The sequence below is a fragment of the Triticum dicoccoides genome, chromosome 7A (genome assembly GCF_002162155.2).
Source record: "Triticum dicoccoides isolate Atlit2015 ecotype Zavitan chromosome 7A, WEW_v2.0, whole genome shotgun sequence".
Taxonomy (NCBI): domain Eukaryota; kingdom Viridiplantae; phylum Streptophyta; class Magnoliopsida; order Poales; family Poaceae; genus Triticum; species Triticum dicoccoides.
This window is the reverse complement of record NC_041392.1, coordinates 482,616,628-482,638,464: the sequence shown is the minus strand read 5'-3', so window position 1 is coordinate 482,638,464 and position 21,837 is coordinate 482,616,628. Positions and strand designations below refer to the sequence as shown.

General features: G+C 45.0%; 1 protein-coding gene across 1 annotated transcript; it reads right to left on the bottom strand.

Annotated features, from left to right (window-relative positions):
• Positions 1-18,477: 18,477 nt before the first annotated feature.
• Positions 18,478-19,208, bottom strand: LOC119330381 (ferredoxin-like). The gene has a single exon (XM_037603490.1). The coding sequence runs from the start codon at positions 19,110-19,112 to the stop codon at positions 18,684-18,686; it is 429 nt and encodes a 142-aa protein (XP_037459387.1). The 5' UTR covers positions 19,113-19,208; the 3' UTR covers positions 18,478-18,683.
• Between the last annotated feature and the right edge of the window lie 2,629 nt (positions 19,209-21,837).

The window sequence follows — 21,837 nt, the reverse complement described above, 5'->3', positions numbered from 1 at the left end:
AACATAATACTTGTGTGAATACATAGACAAACTAAACGTCACTAGTGTGCCTCTACTTGACTAGCTCGTTAATCAAAGATGGTTATGTTTCCTAAACATAGACATGTGTTGTCATTTGATTAACGGGATCACATCATTAGGAGAATGATATGATTGACATGACCCATTCCATTAGCTTAGCACCCGATCGTTTAGTATGTTGCTATTGCTTTCTTCATGACTTATACATGTTCCTATGACTATGAGATTATGCAACTCCCGTTTGCCGGAGGAACACTTTGTGTGCTACCAAACATGACAACGTAACTGGGTGATTATAAAGGAGCTCTACAGGTGTCTCCAAAGGTACATGTTGGGTTGGCGTATTTCGAGATTAGGATTTGTCACTCCGATTGTCGGAGAGGTATCTCTGGGCCCTCTCGGTAATGCACATCACATAAGCCTTGCAAGCATTGCAACTAATGAGTTAGTTGTGAGATGTTGTATTATGAAACGAGTAAAGAGACTTGCCGATAACGAGATTGAACTAGGTATTGAGATACCGATGATCGAATCTCGGGCAAGTAACATACCGATGACAAAGGGAACAACGTATGTTGTTATGCGGTCTGACAGATAAAGATCTTCGTAGAATATGTAGGAGCCAATATGAGGATCCAGGTTCCGCTATTGGTTATTGACCGGAGACATGTCTCGGTCATGTCTACATTGTTCTCAAACCCGTAGGGTCCGCACGCTTAACGTTACGATGACAGTTTCATTATAAGTTTTTATATTTTATCGTATCGAAGTTTGTTCGGAGTCCTGGATGTGATCACGGACATGACGAGGAGTCTCGAAATGGTCGAGACATAAAGATTGATATATTGGAAGCCTATGTTTGGACATTGGAAGTGTTCCGGGTAAAATCGGCATTTTACCGGAGTACCGGGAGGTTACCGGAACCCCCGGTAACCTAATGGGCCTTAATGGGCCTAGTGGAGGAAGAGGAGAGGAGGCCTAGGGGCTGCCGCGCGCCCCTTCCCCCCCCCCCCCAAGTCCGAATTGGACAAGGAGAGGGGGCGGCGCCCTCCCTTTCCTTTCTTCCCTCTCCTCCTTCCCCCCAAGTCCTAATCCAACTAGGGAAAGGGGGGGAGTCCTACTCCCGGCAGGAGTAGGACTCCTCCTGCGCGCCTCCTCCTAGGGCCGGCCGCACCCCCCCTTGCTCCTTTATATACAGGAGCAGGGGGGCACCTCTAGACATAAGTTGATCTTCAAGATCGTTCTCTTAGCCGTGTGCGGTGCCCCCCTCCACCATAGTCCTCGATAATATTGTAGTGGTGCTTAGGAGAAGCCCTGCGACAGTAGAACATCAAGATCGTCACCACGCTGTCGTGCTGACAGAACTCTTCCCCGACACTTTGCTGGATCAGAGTCCGGGGATCGTCATCGAGCTGAACGTGTGCTAGAACTCGGAGGTGCCGTAGTTTCGGTGCTTGATCGGTCGGGCCGTGAAGACGTACGACTACATCAACCGCGTTGTCATAACGCTTCCGCTGTCGGTCTACGAGGGTACGTAGACAACACTCTCCCCTCTCGTTGCTGTACATCACCATGATCTTGCGTGTGCGTAGGAAATTTTTTGAAATTACTACGTTCCCCAACAGTATCTGATACCCTCGATCGGATCTCCTGCCGCCGCCACACCTCTGCTGCATCCACCAATGCGCTGCAGCCACATCTTTCGATTTGACTAACCGTGCCACCCGTGACTTCAATCTGTTGCACGCCTTGTTGCATTGGCCCACACGCCCGATCGAGCTGCTTGCTGCCGCCGCTGTACGTGGACTCCTGCTGCTCCCATCTGCCTGCCTTGGCCGTCGCCTCACCATACAACTTCGATCAGGTTGAGAACCCCACACTGTCTGCTTGCTCGCGTGCCACTTCCGATTGCCTTTCACACGACGATTTTCACGCCCATCGAAAACTCTTCCGACCACCCGCGCACACGGAACCACGGCCGAGTTATCAAACGCCCTAGCTTCGTCGCTCTCCTCTAGATCAATCAAGCAGCCTCTTCGCAACCATAGCTCATGATACCACTTGTTAGAATAAATCCGAGGCGCTTCGTCGATCTACCGAAGACCAAGCAATCCAACGAGCACGACACCGAGATTTGTTAGCGAGGTTCAGCATCATGGCTACATCCCTGGGGCATGAATACAGGCGCTCCTCCCCGTGACACCATCACAATACCGCACCCCGGCCGCCCAGGCACCAGCACGCGCCGCCGGCTCCCCCGCGTGCATGTGCCATTATGTTGGCATAGGTTACATCGTGTGTCTACCCTCGAGGATTGTAAGATTTTTCATGCTAGAAACTTCCGTGTGTAGCCACAAGCTATTATGGGCTGTAGCATAGTTGAGTAAGTTTCATGACCTCTTCCAGTGGTAGGCTAGCAGATGTAGGGGATGTAAGTTGGTACTGTCTACCCGGGGTTAGAGTTAATGCTTTTGAAAGACCGTGTCTCCGTCATCCGTTTCTCAAACACCCTGTAGTGCGAGAAATCCAACGGAGGAGACCGAGTCTTGTGGGGAAAAGTGCGCAAACCTATGCAGAGTGTATAAACTAATCATGGTTAGCCGTGTCCCCGGTTATGGACATCTTGAGTATCTGGTACTTGAATTATTGATTTGATCTCATCACTCTAAATTAATTTGTTGGGATGTTAATGACTACTTTAATTGGGATTGAGTTGGAGGAACCTTCTCAATGATGTTTCAACGACCATGATAGTTAAATAAAATATATTCCTTTGTTGTAGGGAAAACTTGGCTTTTCACTAAAACAATATAACCATAGAGCCTCCAACAGCCATATATGCATGTAGTGATAGCATTTATCTGTTCATTGTTCTCTTGTGTTACTTTGCCAGCATATTCCATGTGCTGACCTGTTTTCGGGCTGCAATGTATCATGTTGCAGACTTTTCAAACGACAAGTAAGATGTCGTAGGTCGTTTGTCATGCACTTAGCTATGCCGTTGGAGTTGATGGACTCATTTTATCTTCCAAGTCTTCCGCAGTTATCGTAATTAGATGGCCTTAAGCCATACTTATTGTAATAAATTCTCTTTTGACACATTCGATGTAATAAGTGTGTGATTGCTACTCTGTTATAAATCGTCAAGGTATTGTGTGTGTCAGCATTACCGATCCAAGGATGACACTGAAGCACATATACTTGACCGTCTGAGGTCGGGTCGCTACAAAAACCAAGTCCAACTGTAACCTACCTTGTACAATAATATTTGACACAACTCTAACAAACTCCACCTTGGCGAATTCTTCACCACCATGAATTCATCCATGCGTCGAATCTCCATGTACATTGGACTTGAGATACGCCATGAGCACCGCTGCTACCCCTAGACTCCATGTGACTCCACCTGCAACTGTAGTCCCTTCTCGTCTTCTTCACAGTCAACACTCGAGCAAAATTAAGTTCATCATTACTCTACTTTATGCTCCCAACTTCCGGAGAATCCATTCAATGCCATCACACACCAACCACTGTGTGCGTGAAAATGAGCAACCTACATATTGGACGCCACATATAAGAGTTACCTGAACTCAATGTCACCGCTCTTCTTGAACGTCTGTCTAAAACTTGAAGGAATTTCACCGTCGCCTTGCGTCTCCCTGAGTCAAATTCGCAGTTGTCTCACCCTTTTTTCTGGATAATCTTTGACATGTCCCATAGCTATAGCACTCCACCTCCTTCTGTACTTGTCATCCGCACTTTGCCATGTGCACTGAATACCGCAGAATATACGGGTGTGTACTCTCTCAGCTTTTGACAATTTCAGACTTTCCGGCACTTTCTCAGATTCTCCATGGTCAACTCATGTCCATCAACTAGCATCGATAGACCCAGTCACCTACTTGGATCCAGTACTCGTCAACACTGCTTCAGCACCCCTGCACACTTTGTCTGAACACATGTCTGACCACCAGTGCCTTGGCCTGTCGCTATGTCCCGTGCTTACCGCACACCTCGCCGCTATCACCGCATCGAGCCTCTGCTGTCCTGGTCGAGTCTCCCGGGTAGCTAGCCCACACTGCCTCAACCCCCACTGCAGAGAACCATCGATCATCACCGACCGATGCCGAGTATCACGTCTCCATTAGACCAACAGTACCCAGTCCAATCCACGTGTCTCTCGCTTTTTTGCTGAAATAGGCTTCGGTTCTCCATGCATTTACGTCGTAGCCCCTCCATCAGCACAGAGTGAAGTCGTCCATCAGACTCCAGCTCCACCTTCAACATGACTCTATGTAGCTGGCCACGCTACCCTGCGCCCTGTCGACTTCAAGCTCTCATGTGTACACTGCCTTGAAACAACCATGCGCCATAGTCTGTCGAAGCCGCACAAGCCCTCGGGCCTGCACCACGTGTTTCCATGCCACAGAAGTCGGCCACCATCATCATCACGCTCCTATGTCGTCGTCGCTGAAATCACCACCGTCTTCTGCTTTGACCAACATCACCGTTGATCCATCAGACTGTCCAGTCCGACCCAGCCGAAAAATATCCGACTACAACCATGCTCCACCTTGCGTCTTGTCCGCCCCGCACATGTGCATTGCTTGACGCCCTGTGTATGCATGATCCTACCACAACATGCTCCAGACTCCTCCGAGCCTTATACACATGTCGCCGTCCTTGCTACACACAGCGCAGTCCCTCATGCTACCATCAACGTACACAAACCATGTACCAAGAAATAAAGTCAAAATCCACCGCATAAGCCTTCCTGTGTGCATGTCACCGTGAAGATCAAATTAAACTCCACCTCGTGCTTCTGTAGGCCATAGGTCCATTAACTTTTTTATCTCTTTATCCCGATGTAATAGCACCAATCTGCAACATAGCTCTTTTTTTCTCCCAAAAAATCTCACGTAGCCCTCTTGACCATGCCTTGGCTTCCTGTGCGTTCCAGCACCTTAGACGTCCCATCATGCTCGCTTGCAAGCGACAACTCTTAGGCCTCCCGCGCCAAAACATTGGCCACCTGCCCGCTGCCCTATGCCTTGGGCCGTGATTCCGCGTCCACACTTGGGCCTCTAGCCAGGCTGCATGCCCTGCAATACATGTATTGCTCGCCCGGTCGCCACACATCTCCTGTTGACACACGTTCCAAAGCCACCGCCGCCGCCGCATGTATCTGATACCCTCGATCGGATCTCCTGCCGCCGCCGCCACACCTCTGCTGCATCCACCAATGCGCTGCAGCCACATCTTCCGATCTAACCAACCGTGCCACCTGTGACTTCAATCTGTTGCACGCCTTGCTGCATTGGCCCACACGCCCGATCGAGCTGCTTGTTGCCACCGCTGTACGTGAACTCATGTTGCTCCCATCTGCCTGCCTTGGCCGTCGCCTCACCATACAACTTTGATCAGGTTCTCAACCCCACGTTGTCTTCTTGCTCGCGTGCCACTTCTGATTACCTTTCACATGACAATTTTCACGCCCATCGAAAACTCTTCCGACCACCTGCGCACACGGAACCACGGCCGAGTTATCAAATGCCCTAGCTTCGTCGCTCTCCTCTAGATCAATCAAGTAGCCTCTTCGCAACCATAGCTCATGATACCACTTGTTAGAATAAATCCGAGGCGCTTCGTCGATCTACGGAGGACCAAGCAATCCAACGAGCACGACACCGAGATTTGTTATCGAGGTTCACCATCATGGCTACATCCCAGGGCATGAATACGGGCGCTCCTCCCCGTGACACCATCACAATACCACACCCCGGCCGCCCGGGCGCCGGCACACGCCGTCGGCTCCCCCGCATGCTGTGCCATTATGTTGGCATAGGTTACATCGTGTGTGTGTGTGTATATATATATACATACATATATATATATATATATATATATATATATATATATATATATATATATATATATATATATATATGTGTGTGTGTGTGTGTGTGTGTGTGTATATATATATATGAGAGGCCTATGATACAAGTGTCCTAATAGGACACAACTCCTACCCTGTCTACACACAGTCCAAAACCAAGTCCAACTGTAACCTACCTTGTACAATAATATTCGACACAACTCTAACAATATTAACTCTACGTTGAAAAACCACAAAAAAGATATACAATGATACTTCCCTTCAATATGTTTCCCTGCTGTGACACTTAAGATCACGTGAGACCTTTAGTTTCCGCCTAATTATTCCAGCTTAACTGTCCTCGGCGCCTCGAGTATTATTTCATCGAATGTAATTCCACCTTTATAGGTACCTTGAGTATTTTGCTTCCTCAAGTGAAATTCCGCATCAATTATTTTCCATCACATGTATCAATAATATGATTAATTCCACATCAAGTAAAATAGAAGATAATCATATTTAATAAAGTTTTCAAAACCACATAAATATCAAATCCAATTAGTAAATGAAGTTCCATAAGTAACCATGTTTGTAAGAAATTTCTAACTTATGTCCGTGAACCTGCACCATATTAGTACTACAAAAAGAAATTGAATATGTGTACCTGGACTAATTTATCATCTCGCAGATACAGTAATAGCTTCCTCAATGTGTTTACCTTTAATATAAAATTCGAGACAAGATGCACTTTCCACAATCTTATATGATGTGTGAGATTCCATTAGCTGCTCATCTTTCCTCCCAATGCTTGAATGCGGCATAAATTCCAAAAGCTAAGGTATGATTGTACAACAAAGATATAGTAAATTTCAAACACCATTATTATCCATTTGTCCTCGGGAGTTCAAACATAATTCCTCACTGAGTTTGGGTACTTTAATAAGTTTGCAATTTTCCATAGGAAAAGTTTCAAAACGTATCCTATGTAGTTTCACCACTAAAACATAGGAAGCTTCAAACGTTCCTTTCATATGAAAGTTAAAACACTACCAAGCTTTCACTTCCATCAATGTGACTTTATCATTGCTAACAAACAAAACAATGTTAATGTATACAATAATAATGCAAAAAAAATACAATTACATTTGGAGATGACCGCCTTGCTTCATTTACAAAACCATATGACCTGCTATTCCATTGATGTGAAACTTGTTATAAGATCATACATTAATATATTCAATTAGCAAACCATGTATTTAGTCCTCTTTCCCAAAATTCTAGGAGCGAGAGTTTTCACAAGGTATATTTCCCTTTGTGTGAATAATTGAATAAGAAGATTGACATTATAATATTTCAGTGAGCCAAATTTCCTTTTAAAAAATCACTTCCAGAAAATAAGATTGCGGTTATTTGGTATGATATTAAGTTCCCAAACTATGCTCTTCCTCATTTGAGTTATTCCTTCCCACAATTTTTCCACCCATAGTTGGCATTGATGAAAAAAGAACTTTCTTAAGAGAATTTAGTGATTCCTCTAAAATTTAGAGTAACATCCCCCAACATCACATAACAATTATCCAGACATGATATTCCAAGCTAAGTCCTCCCTTTATCCTAAGCATGTTAGTGTCGGGAGTTTCACTTGTAGTTTCCTTTGGGGTCAAGATTATATTCCGATATGATTGTCAATAATTCCACCCTTGATCATAAAAATAATTGTTTTCCTACTTTCCACCAGTTTTTTTAAACACCCTTTGATCCACTAGAATAAGCATGAAAAATTCCTGGCATGCGCTCTGTAGTAACTAAGAATTTCCTGCCAAAATATAAGGTTTCCTTCTAGTCTAAAAGACATATAGTGACTATGGTAGGTGAGGAATGATATCAACAGACAGTAGTATGCAATTCTTCTTTTAAAAAAACAAGGGAGTATAAAAGACCTTCAGTTTCTCCATTCAATTGTGGAGTGTACGATGTATTACAGTAGTGAATAATTCCATGCTCTTTACATGTTCAATTGATATAATACTGAAGTGTACTTCCCCCACCAATCAGTTGTTAAACTTTGGTAATCTTTAATCAACTGATTTTCCACTTCAGTACAACATGTGACTAGCAATATAAGACCTTCCGACTTGTATAATGAAAGGTAAACATAACCATATAAAGTGTAATCATCGATTAGTGAAATGAAATAAGCAATCTACCTCTAGTGGGAGTGTCCAAAAGATACCATAAATATATCAGAAGAAAAAAATGATGTGAAACTTTTTATCTCCTTCAACCTCAAGAAAAGGCGTGCAAGTCAAATGCACATTATATATGCGCTTCAGAAAAACCAAATTGCTCCCACTAAAGTTTTGAATTCCAGAATTAGTAAGCCACTCGATCCAACTCCATGATATGTGACCAAGGCGTCATGACAAAAAATAATAAACTCCAAGCATGTGTTCCCATTATCAGTATTCCTCTCGATGGAGTTACCTTCCCCAAATAACAATTTGGGTTGCTAACTTCCAATGGACCATCAAGAAATAATAGACCATTGTGTGAAATTCCATAGCACTAATTTTATCATTGAGTAATATTCCCTCTCTTCCTTTTCCAAATAGTATTTCATAATCAATGCGTTTCAATATAAAACAATAAATTAAATCCTTCACATTGAAGTTTCATAGAGTGTCCTATAACAATAATACTTTTCCTCCACAAGGGGATTTCATAGCAAAATTTTCAATTCTAAAGTACATCAAAGTTAGCATTAATTCCCAAGTACATCAATTTTTCTTTGAAATTGTTCTATTCCAACTCATTGTATTCCAATAATATATGAGGTATATAAACAAACACCATAATCCAACTATTTCAAAAAGTAGCCCCAAATATATATCATTAATAGACATACCGACAAATGAAGAGCAAATTTCCGAGTGGCTCCCATATTCCTCCATAAACAAGTGATGCTCAATAATAACACTTATGTGAAATCTCTTTCCAGAGTATGCATAAATTTCCGCATAATCATTTGCTTGTTGCAGTTCATCCACGCATTTATGATCTGGAGTCCTTCTAAATTTCTTCCAAGGGGTAGAAACCTTTTCGGTTTACATGCAGTAGATTTAGCAGCCAAACAGTGAGTCCTTTAACCTACAATCTAATAAAATAAACTAATTAATAGATGCTAGTTAGGATTGGTAATTAGCATCACTTCCCTCGTTTTTTCGAAAAGGAGGGACTCTCCGGCCTCTGCATCAGATCGATGCATACGGCCAACTTTATAGATACGCAAAAAGGTTCAACGAGGTCTTAAAGTCTCCAACGAAGGTAAAGGAAAGCTCACAAAGAGCCAGAAGACCAATAACAAAACTAGCCAAAAAAGCAACAACCGGCTGGCATAAGAGAGATAAGTAAACTAATTGCCTATCCTATTACATGGCCGCCATCCAAACCGGTTGAAGATATCCCGTGCTACCATCTTCCACCGGATAGATGTCGTGGTTCTAAGTCTGACAGTAGAATGGGGGGGGTAGGGATGTAGAGGCAAGATCCTAGCTATGGAGGAGTTGTACACGCGATTTTTACGAGTTCAGGCTCTTCTCAGAGGAAGTAACAGCCCTACGTCTCAGAGCCCGGAGGCGGTCGACTGGATTATATGCGTGTGTGTTATAGGGGGTGCGAACCCTTGTGCCTGTGGAGGGGGTGGATTATATAGAGTGCGCCAGGACCCCCGGCCAGCCCACGTCACAGAGGGTTTAAAGTACATTGAAGAGAGAACGTTACTGGTAACGCCTGCACTAAAGTGGTATAAATGAAAATTAAGCCTATAAGTAAATACTCGACTGTTGCTCATGCAGAGTGGCTTTAGCTCTTCTGTCCGTCGAGTGACTTCTGCGACGGTCGAGTGACATTGATTCTTCCGAGTGGAATGTCTCTAGTCGAGTGGATGATGGTACCCTTTGGATGATCCTGGCTTTAGGGTGTTGTCCTAGGGGAGGATGTCTAGGTCAGGTCTATGACCCTACCCTACGTATGTAGCTTCATCATTAGCCCCCGAATGGTTTAGGGTTCGAGTGGAGAAGGAGTTGATGATCCTTCCGATTCAGCTTTTGTGCTTTGAGAGTGTCTCGCCCAGAGGTCGAATGGACCTTCATGATGGCTTCAACTGCTTGTTCAGTCACCTTGATCCATTCTTGGTTTTGTCGAGTGAACTTTCGTTGTTAAGTTTCGAGTGTTGATATGGAAAAAATCTTCCGTATGAAGGGTTGTTCTGCCGCCTGCGGATTTCGAGGGATTCAAATTTTGGGAAGCGTGCCGGGCGGGGGAGGCCGCAGTAATCGGGACGGATTAGGCAGGTCGCCTCGATCTTTGCGCCACCTTTTTTGCCACGTATCACGCGCCCGACTGTTGCGGGATTTGATAAGATCATCTGGGCCTACAAGTCAGTCACTCGGAAGCGACCTTATATAAGGCGTCGGACCGGGGCCTTTGAACAGTGCGCCCCCATTCTTCTTCCTCCTCCTCAGATTCCTCCGCTGCGCCTGCTTCTGCTCTCGGCGTCGTCGCTCCGCTCGAACTCGATTCGCTGCCATGGGGAAGGAGAAGACGGTGGCATTGGAGCATGCGAAGAAGGCGACGGCGAAGGTGAAAGGGAAGAAGACCAGTCGGGGCGGATCTTCGTCGAGGTCCGGCCTGCCGCCTGGCTGGATCCAGGGCGACTGGATCCGCTCGACAATCGGTCAAGACGACATCGATGACCTGGTTGAGGGGGGACTGATCCCTCACCAATCGGCGCGGCTCCCGGGGAACGAGACCGAGCCGCAGCCGCAGGAGGGTGAGTGCGTCCTTCTCGCCACTCATGTCGACCGAGGGGTTTCTTTGCCTCCCCACCCTTTCTTTCGTAGTTTCTTGAACTTCTTTGGGGCTCAACTCCACCATTTTTCTCCAAACACCATCGTGTACCTCGCTGCTTTCATGTCTATGTGCGAGAATTTCTTGGGTTGCCGACCACGCTGGGGTCTCTTCAAGCACATATTCACATGTCATTCCCAGACAGTCAAGAAGGGCAACCCGAGTGATGAGAGGACGCACGTGATACAGATGTGCGGGGGGTCTTGGAATCCAAATGAGGAACAAGAGCACCTTCCCAACTATGATCCTTCCTGACTCGGTCCGGGACTGGCAGTCGACCTGGTTTTACTACAAGGACCAGCCGACCCCGGGTCAGTCGACTGGACTTCCCCCCTTTTCCATGGCTCGAGTGGAGAAGCCCTCCTCCTTGAGAGTGATCCCGGAAGAGAAGGCACAGGTGAAGGTGTTGGTCGAGCGGGTCGTCCAACTTGTCCGCGACGGAGTGACTGGTATGGACCTGCTGGAGGTCTTCCTCAGTCGACGCATCCAACCACTCCAATCCCGTGACCATCCGATGTGGATGTACTCGGGACTCGAGGATTCCACTCGGATCCACCCGGAGGATGTTAGCAAGGAGATAGTGGAGAAGTGGCTGAGAGGTATTACCGGCAACAAGGATAATCCCCGGGGGTCCAGGAGGGTGGTTCCATTCGACCATTTGCGCCAACCAGAACAGGTACGATTCTGCTTTGTCGAGTGTATTCTTGATTTACCATGTAACATCTTGTTGACGGTCGACTGTCTTTCTTTTGTTCATTGTCTTTTCAGGCCCTTATTGATATGTACTCGATGCCCAATGGAGTGCAGGAGCAAAATGTCAAGGAAGAGGTGAGCGGGGGCGAGAGTGGCGAGTGGCACTCGGATGCAGAGGAGGACGAGGAGAGTGACGACCCGAGTGACGAAGAAGAGGTCGACTCGCCTCCTCGCAGAGAAAGGAGGTCCAAGCACGCTCACGATCCGGCAAACACCCCTGACCTGGTGGCCGCACTGACTGGGCAATCTTCAAAGCGCCCTCGGACTTCTTCTCCGGTGCCGACCGAGAAGGGACCGAAACAGCTCAAGACCGCGCTGCCTCCTGCGTCGAAACCATTGAAGGCCACATCCTCCAAACGGCCGAAGGCTTTGCCCATAATCAAAGTGACCATTCCCACCATCTCCGGGTAATCATCTGACCTGATTTTTTGGTCGACTCGTGCAACAGATCATAACCGACTGAAAGTTGACACTTGCAGTGCTGCTACCTCTGGAACTTCTTCCCGCCAATACCGAGACGAGGAAATGGAAGACGCGGTTACCTCTAACCCAGGTAAAATTCTCGTGATCTTGTTCTTGATTATTTGGTCGATCAAATTCTGGTGATTCACTTGGGGTCGACTGATTTATTTGCAGCCCCACCCAACATTATCGAGCTTCCGGATGATGATGAAGATGTGGCCCCGAGGCCCAGAAAGAACAAAAAGGTAGCGACTAGCAAGACATCTCAGCCGGGACTGACGACGGAACCAACTGTCCAACAACCTAAAGATGCAGGAGGGGCCTCTGTAACTTTTGTTGTCCCATTGTCGAGTGAGCGCCCTGCACCCTCGATTGTACCAGTGTTTCCTTCAGCCGCCCAACCCCATGCCTCGGAGCTCCAGGCTGCCGCATCTGGGTTGTCTGCCCCTTTCTTCACCAACTATCATGTTCTGGAAAGCAAGTCGGACATCGCTGCGGAGGCTATCCGTCAGGCTAACGTGATGATGGAGCGGATGAAGACGGTGCACGAGAACATCCAGGCTGCTTATGATGCCAGCGCGGCTCTTCGGGCCAATGTCCAGGTAAGTTGGCTTTCGACTGACCTTGTTCTATTAGGATATGCTACCTGAAATATTTTCTTTCATACAATCTCTTATTGTTTGCGTCGAATCTGTACACCCATTGGGTGTTTTGTTGCCTTTAGTATTTGCGCTCTTCCACTCGGCCTGGACGAGTGGGATCTGAACCGGTGGGGGCACGCTAAGTGCACCCACTGGGTGTAGTCCCCGAGACCGCAGTCGACTGCGGGTAGTCGACTGGGGTCTGAGTACTTTTCACTTTCCTTTCTTCCACTCGACCCAGACAGACCGGTCGAGTGGGATCTGAACCAGTGGGGGCACGTCAAGTGCACCCACTGGGTGTAGTCCCTGAGACCGCGGTCGACTGCTGGCAGGCGGCCGAGGTCTGAATAGTTCTTAACTCTTTCTTCTCTAACAGTGGGCGCCAACTGTCGTGGTTCTAAGTCTGACAGTAGAATGGGGGGTAGGGATGTAGAGGCAAGATCCTATCTATGGAGGAGTTGTACACGCGGGTTTTACGAGTTCAGGCTCTTCTTAGAGGAAGTAACAGCCCTATGTCTCAGAGCCCGGAGGCGGTCGACTGGATTATATGTGTGTGTGTTATAGGGGGGGTGAACCCTTGTGCCTGTGGAGGGGGGTGGCTTATATAGAGTGCGCCAGGACCCCGGCCAGCCCACGTCAGAGGGTTTAAAGTACATTGAAGAGAGAACGTTACTGGTAACGCCCGCACTAAAGTGCTATAAATGAGAATTAAGCCTATAAGTAAATACTCGACAGTTGCTCATGCAGAGTGGCTTTAGCTCTTCTGTCCGTCGAGTGACTTCTGCGATATTCTTCCGAGTGGAACGTCTCTGGTCGAGTGGATGATGGTACCCTTTGGATGATCCTGGCTTTAGGGTGCTGTCCTAGGGGAGGATGTCTAGGTCAGGTCTATGACCCTACCCTAGGTACATAGCTTCATCAATAGATCCAGTAACCAAACGCTCCACGGCCTCCATCCGAGTGAGTAGCGACCACATACGAATCAACGCCGTGGCTCGGAATATAACCTGCAAAAAATGAATATTTGTTGATCTGTTAAAAACCAAATCATTTCTGCAGTTCCATACTGCCCATAATAAAGCACATACTCCTACCGAATGTGTCTTGCTGTTTCAGACTCTATCCCGTTAAGCCACGTTCCAAATAACGTGCTGACAGAACTCGGAGGAGTAATAATAAAGGCAATGTGGACCGTCCTCCATAAAACTTTTGCCAACGGGCAATCAAGAAAAAGGTGTTTGATGGTTTCATCCCAATCACAGAAACTACACCTAGTAGGTCCTGTTCAATAACGCTTTGCCAAATTGTCCTTGGTTAAGATGACTTGTTTATGTACAAAGCACATAAACACTTTAATTTTCAAAAAAACTTTGACAGCCCAAACATATTTGGAACTAGGAATAGAGCTTGAATTGATAATATCAAGATACATTGATTTAACTGTAAACTCTTCAGACCTAGTAAGCTTCCAGCGTAACTTGTCAGGTTGTTGAGATAGCTGAACTTTTATCAGTCTACTCACTAGATGAAGCCACTCTTTCCAATGATTACCGGCTAGCGTCCTCCTGAACTAAATATTAAGCGAAATGATTTGAAGTACCGTTGCAACGAAAACATCACACCGTTGAATAATACGATACAAAGACGGATATTGAAGTTTAAGCGAAGTCTCTCCGAGCCCAGCATCCTCCCTGAATCATGTAGCATCACTTCCCTCGTGGCAAGCACTTCCGCACAAGGTCATGTGGTTCTTCTAGTCGGCTAGCATAGCTGCACTTGGCAGCATAACAAGCAACACGTGACGTAGACTCGTAAGTTGTGGCAGGGGCAGCATGCGCGGGCGCGACCTGCAGTTTTCCAAGCAGCAAGCTTGTTCGGCTTGGCGAGTCATCAGACAAACAGGCGCCACAGTATGTGTCGGGTTCAGCGATATCCACAAGGTTCCGAGGTCACGAAGGCTGGCCAACGTGTCCGGCTTGGGGCATGTGGCATGGTGGCGAGCTCGTTGGGGCCTGAACTCCCATGAAGCGGAGGACGTACCTAGTTCCGCGATGGAATCGCATGGAGGAGCTCAGGTGACACGGCGTAGCAGTAACGCAACGATGATTGGCTCGACGAGTCGACGAGTGCAGCTGACTTTGCCAAAGACCGGCGAGTCATGGATGTCGATGGGATGGATAGAAATCGATCTGTTCAATAAATAGTTCATGGCGTCGCAAGTTCCGTGGAAAAAACACCATCCATATGAAGCAGATGCAATCATCCAACGATATTCCTTGGTTCCTTAGATAACACGCTGTTAGCCGATACGAATCGGCCAAAGTATGCTAGTTGCCGAAGTAGCACGAGCGACCGACCACAAAAGAAAAGATGCCCACGTACTTAGAAGAGCTTAATTGATTCTTGTATAACATGAAAGAATCAGGAACTTGGACCACTAATCGAGGAAGCATCCGCGCAAAATATAGCAGAAGAAAATTCCAAGCATCAAGACTTGTGGTGAAGAGGAAGGCTACGACGGCACAGTTGTGCAGTGGAAGCAATCACGAGCGGCGACGGACGAAGACGGCAGAGTTGCACAGCTGATTAGGTTCCGAGCGGTGGCGGTCGAACCTTTGCTCTCGTTTTTAAGTACATCAATGTATCATATTTTTATAGAAAGCAGAAAAATAATTACAAGAGACCGAACTTAGATGCACACATTCAAGCTGGCCAACACCACTCCAACACCAACCAAGATGCACACGGCTACAATCTCACGAAAGGGTCTAAACCTCCAACACCTAGCCCTGCCCTAACCCAGTCTATCAACTCCGCTCTGAGGCTGGTCATAGTGGGGAGTAAGTTAGACTAGTGTCATGCATAGGACACTAGTCTATGTTATTATCTTTATAGTGCAAAGTGTCATAGAAGTAGTATCATATATGGTTGCATTTATTAGCTTATAGACTCAACATTTTTTGGGAAGCGCTACGTGATGGTAACATAATATGTTACTCCAACCACCTCTCTCCTCATTAATTATGTGCCACATAAGCAAAACTTGTTTTGAGATGCGTTATGTTACTAGCTAAGTTACTCTCACTATGACTAGCCTAATGGACGCCACAAGTTGGGAAGGGGATACCTGATCCCGCGGCCTGTTAAACACCCTCGTGTTGCGCTGCTTCCACAACGCCCAAGACGTACCTATGACAAAAGAATCAAAACCTTGTCGCACTTTGCCATGCAATCTCGCTCTCTGCTCCGTCCACCAAGTAGAGAGGGTGATGTTCGCTGTCGGCGCGATGATGTTGAGCTGAAAGGAGTCAAGACATGAGTGCCACACTTCGCGAGCATATACGCATTGCATCAGGATATGATCCGCATTATTTTCTTCTTGGAGGCAAGTGTAGCATGGAGACAGCGCGTCCTGAAGCCCATGTCTGACACGTCTGTCAGAAGTCCAAAGCCTGAGTTGGACCGCGAGCCAGGCAAAGATATTGCACCGAAGGGGTGCCCAGCTTCTCCAGATGCCCTCCGCCATAGGGAAGCGCTCCAAGCCCAAACATAGCCTGTGGTAGACAGAACGCGTAGTATAAGCTCCGGAGATGTCTGTCGGCCAAGAGAACTGGTCAGGTCTCAGATCGTTGGTTGGCCAGGAGAACCATTGCTCTTGATATCAATGCTATAAGTTCTCAGGGTGTGTGGTCTTCCTTATTTCTCTGTGCTTATTCGTGGTGCCACCTATAATTCGTAATACCGAGACTAGGGACCTTTTTTACTGTCTTTTCAAAAATTGCACCTCTTATATAGATAAGATTTCTAGTATTTTTAACTAGTTTACTGGGATAGACTCCAGATCAAATTACCAATCACTATCTAATTTGTCTGTTAACGGATTCTACCCGTTGTGTCGCCGGAGCACGCGCTTGTGAGCAACACATCATAATAGATTGTAAATTTCTCTGATTATGTAAATAGTATATTGTAAATTTCTCTAATTATGTAAATAGTATATCTAGCTCCTTTCGATTATCTCTGTACCCGGATAGTCTTTCAATATAAATAGTATATTGTATTTCACTAATAATCAAACAACTTCCTTAAGGATATTTCAACATGTGATAATTCCATGATAATCAAGTAAATTAATTCCATGCATAAATACATGTATAATTTCATAATGAGGTATTCTGAATATTAGTAATTCCTAGTAATTAAATGTAGTTGCATGACACATAATTCCAACAGCCTCCACGCTCGCCTTGATCACTTCAATGAGCTCGAAACCGTGGAGCCAGTTCAGATTGCCGAACGCAATCTTCTCGCCTGCGAAAGCGGGAGCGCCCGGAGTGAGTGGGCTGAGCTGGAGCGACGTATTTTTACAGAAACACCACTAAATTTAATAATAGATCTTGTAAAAAACAATGAAATGCCACTACATGTCTGTATGCTAGAGACAAGGGCCCATTGTTACGAAAATAGTAGAAGGGAAAATTAATATGAAAAATAACGCAGACTGCGTTCGAATCCGAGACCTTGTCCTACAAGGCCAGCTGTTCTAGCCACAAGACAAGTTTGAGTTTCGTTCTCCACATATGATAACGAAGCTTAATGACCTATAGTTTGGTGAAAATATGTTAGTTTTTTTCCTTTTTTATAATTTGGTGAAAATATGTAAATTATAATCAGAGTAAAAAAATAAAAATAGAATATTTGTGTGTTATAATTAATAGGAAGAAAAAATAACTTATTTAAAAGAATGTTCATGTAACTATACAAAATATTACGTATTACCTGCTTAAACAATATTTGTGAACTAAAATAATCTGTACAATTTTAAAAAGTAAACATATACTTAATAAAATATGATTAAAATATTATATTTGAATAAATGTTCATATCATTTTGGAAGGTGTTAAATTTTTAATTCCTGTAGGATATAAGAATTTTTATATTGTCTCAAAAAGTGTTCACATGTTCTATAAATTTTGTGTGTTTTTGAAAATATTTATACATTCTTAGACATTACTAAATAATTATATACTAATGGGAAGATAAATACGAGCCTTGTAAATCCCTAGACCGCTCAAATGAAAAGTTTTAAAATAATACATGTATATTTTTGTTAAATATATTACAAACATGGTGTTAATAGTTTTTATTAAATATATGGACACTTGTTTATGAAACTGTCAAAAATATATGAACATGAATATTTAACTCTATATATTATTGTGTTTAAGATTTATATACTTTTACAAAAAAATAAAAAGAAAATAACTAAAATATGGCAACTGCAGCCCATTTAAGCCGGGTGCATGTTGGTGTATAGAACAATAAGCCTACTTATCTTAGATGGACAAGGAAATTGAACTAGTTCGTTGGCTAGCAGGACCATGCTTGTAGTGAGAACCTGCGTCGGCACTATTTTCAATGAACTTTCCCTTTGTGCTGTTTCCTGACGGGTCGGGGATTGTACAAAAAATGTTATTAATTCAGGGGTGTTCTGCAAAAAAGCGTCGCTCCAGCCTCCAGCCCCACCTAGTCACTGACGCCACCCTGTCACGCCATGGAAGCATCATACACCGCTACATACGAGAATTGAACCGTATATGCACTTTGAGACAAGTTCTGACACTAGCTTTCCGTATTTTTCAACTTGTGACACCAAACTGCATATGTTGTGCAACTTTATGTATCAGCAGTGCATTTACCCCTTTGATTAAAGTAGAGATACTTTGACTTCGCATAAATTTATATGAAGACTAAAAAGGACCAGATGGAGTATGAGTTAAATCATAAGTAAATCGCGAGACACGCGTAACGGAGACATGGAGCACAATCTCATCTCTTTTCATTACTTGATTGACTTGAGAAAATGAACACTAGGCATTAATAAGCAAAAGCAATCAAAATCCGACCACAGCAGCAAGTACTAATTATACTTTGTAATTCCTCAATATCCTGGTACAGTTGGTACGTCGTGCATGGTACACGCGCACGGTGGAAACGGGTCGAACTAAACAAAATCAGTGAATTCAAGCGGTGAGCTCCTCCTCCTTGTGGGTCTCGATGACGAGGTCCGAGGTGGGGTACGCGGCGCAGGTGAGCACCCACCCCGCCTCGATCTGGTCGTCGTCGAGGAAGCTCTGGTCGGACTGGTCCAGCTGGCCGGAGACCACCTTCCCGGCGCAGGAGGAGCAGGAGCCGGCGCGGCAGGAGTAGGGCAGGTCGATCCCTTCCTCCTCGGCGTGGTCGAGGATGTAGACGTCGTCGGGGACCTCGAGGTCCACCTCGCCCTCCGGCGTGATCAGCTTCACCTTGTACGTCGCCTGCGCGCGGAGCCTCATGCCCCTGGCGGCCGTCGACGACAGCGGGAGCGCGACGCGGGATGCCGCCATGGGCGCCGCAGGGGCGGCGGGGCAGATGGAGAAGGGCAAGCGGAGGCTGCTCAGTACGGTGGCCATCGCGGCGGAGCGGCGAGCTAGCTTGGGAGGTACTACTCCGTAGACAGATAGCTCGACGAGACACGAGAGGATAGTGTTGGAGCTTGTGAGCTGAGAAGCAGCGGCAATAAGAAGGCCGGACGAGTTGGGCAGCTTATCCTGAACATGAGGAATGGTTGGGTTGGAGCGACCACGTTCACACGCTGAGGGAGTGGAAGGGGGATCCGTGCCACCCGGCCGGCGGTAGATGCCACCATGGATGTCGACAAGGCGTGTGGAGGCCATGCGATGGGGTGCATGCGTGGTCTTGGTTGTGTGCTTGGGGTATTTTGCATTGAGGTTCTGGTTACAGATTAATTTGATATAATTTTGTGACGTGTTTCGCCAACCAGCTTCCCTCATTTTCCTCCATTTATCTTTTTATAAGAGAAAAAGGGGAGCCTTATACTCCCTCCGTAAAGAAATATAAGAATGTTTATATTGTAACGAATTTCTGAATTAATAGGCCTCTTTCATTCAGAGGATTCCCATATAATTTTTTGTGATGGTTGTTATTTAATCCCCAATGGTGTACCCTATTGGAGTTTCTCCATTGTGCTTGCATTAATATAAGAAATTTGCATTGACTCAAACAATTTGAGAGGAATTGTGTAGCCCTCCCTATTATATTCATAGTTTTGGGATTCTTAATAAAATGGCATAATCTGACTCTTTCGGTGAGGTGGTAGGTAGGAAGTAAAGCATAGAAGGTGTTGTAGTTACTACATGACAAAAGTGGAACTAGGACTTGAAATTTTCAAACATCTTTCTCGGATTTAGTCCTCGGTATCAACACTTTGCAGTTACTGCTTATTTTGCTATAAGGTCTACATTATTATTATTTTGCTTTCAAATCGCAAAATATTGCTTCTAATACCCGCACCGTAATTTCAATGGAGGATAGATAGAAGAAGAGTGTTAGAGTATAATGATTTGCCCTCTCTTTCAGCTGGAGCTTTTGGTGAATGAGATGGTGCTTTGCATGGGTAGTTCACCAAAAAGCTGAAGCATGTGCTATAACGCTAATAAACTTAGCATGTAGCTTCATTGATTGTACCGCGACGGTAATTGTGCACTGATCCTTCCCTTCCTGGAGAAATCATTGCTGGAGAATATTTCTCGGGGGTTGCCAATGGTGATGATTGATGTTGATATTTTGTAGTTCGTTGATTGCTTCGGTGAGGTTATATCTTTTTTTAAGAACAATGGTGTGTGCGTCCTCATAGTAGGTAGATCTTGAATTGTGTTGTTGCAAAGACTAGGTGTATTTGGTGTCATCCTGAAATCAACATGTTATTCCTTCTTAGAAAAAATGAGGACCATGTAAACAAACATTCCGCTAGCCTGAATCGTTTTTTAGTCACTGACCGTAGAACTACAATAGTTCTACGGTTAAATTTTCATTAATAAAAAAATATGTACAAATAGAAAAAGGAAAATACAACCCAGCCAATCCCACCTTTAAGCAACATGAGAAATTAAAGGTTAACTTCAATCCAGGCTTGCAGTCTTGCTACTTTGCTGTCTTTAAGTCCGTGCACCAGAATTTGGAGATCTCTTCTAAGCAATATTTTCCAGGAAGCTACATTATGTGTGGTATTGTTGAAGATTACATTGTTTCTTTGAATCCAAATATTCCATGAAGCCAGAATTATGATGTCCAGGGCCAAATCAGGAGGGAGGGCAACCATCGCTAGTTAGATATCTGTGTAAACCGAGGTGCTCCTCAATATTTGTGGAATCAAGGTCTCCCAATACTGAAGAATGATGTCTACTACGCAACTTTATTCTTGTAGACACGTGTTGGGCCTCCAAGCGTAGAGTTTTGTAGGATAGCAGCAATTTTTCCTTAAGTGGATGACTTAAAATTTATCAACCCGTGAGAGGTGTAGGATAAAGATGGTCTCTCTCAAACGACCCCGGAACCAAATACAAGAAATCTCTTGTGTCCCCAACACACCCAATACAATGGCAAATTGTATAGGTGCATTAGTTCGACGAAGAGATGGTGATAAAAGTGTAATATTGATAGTAGAAATATATTTTTATAATCTGAATAAATAAAAACAGTAAGGTAGAAAATAGTAAAAGGGCACAAAAACGATATTGCAATGCTTGAAAATGAGGCCTAGGGTCCGTACTTTCGCTAGTGCAATCTCTCAACAATGCTAATATAATTGGATCATATAACCGTCCGTCAACGTGCAATGAAGAATCACTCTAAAGTTCCTATCTAGCGGAGAACATAAGACGGAATTGTTTGTAGGGTACGAAACCACCTCAAAGCTATTCTTTCCGGTAAATCTATCCTAGAGTTCATACTAAAATAACAAAAAGCTATTCTTTTGGATCGATCTAACCAAGAGTTCGTACTAAAATAACACCAAAGCAAATTCAGATTCATAATATTCAATCCAACACAAAGAACTTCAAAGAGTGCCCCAAGATTTCTACCGGAGAAACAAAGACAAGAACGTGCATCAACCCCTATGCATAGATTACCCCAATGTCACCTCTGGAATCCGCGAGTTGAGTGTCAAATATATATCAAGTGAATCAATACGATACCTCATTGTCACCTTGAGTATTCAATTGCAAGACATATATCAAGTGTTCTCAAATCCATGGAAGTATTCAATCCGATAACAACGAAATCTCAAAGGGAAAAACTCAATTCATCACAACAAGATAGAGAGGGGGAAACACC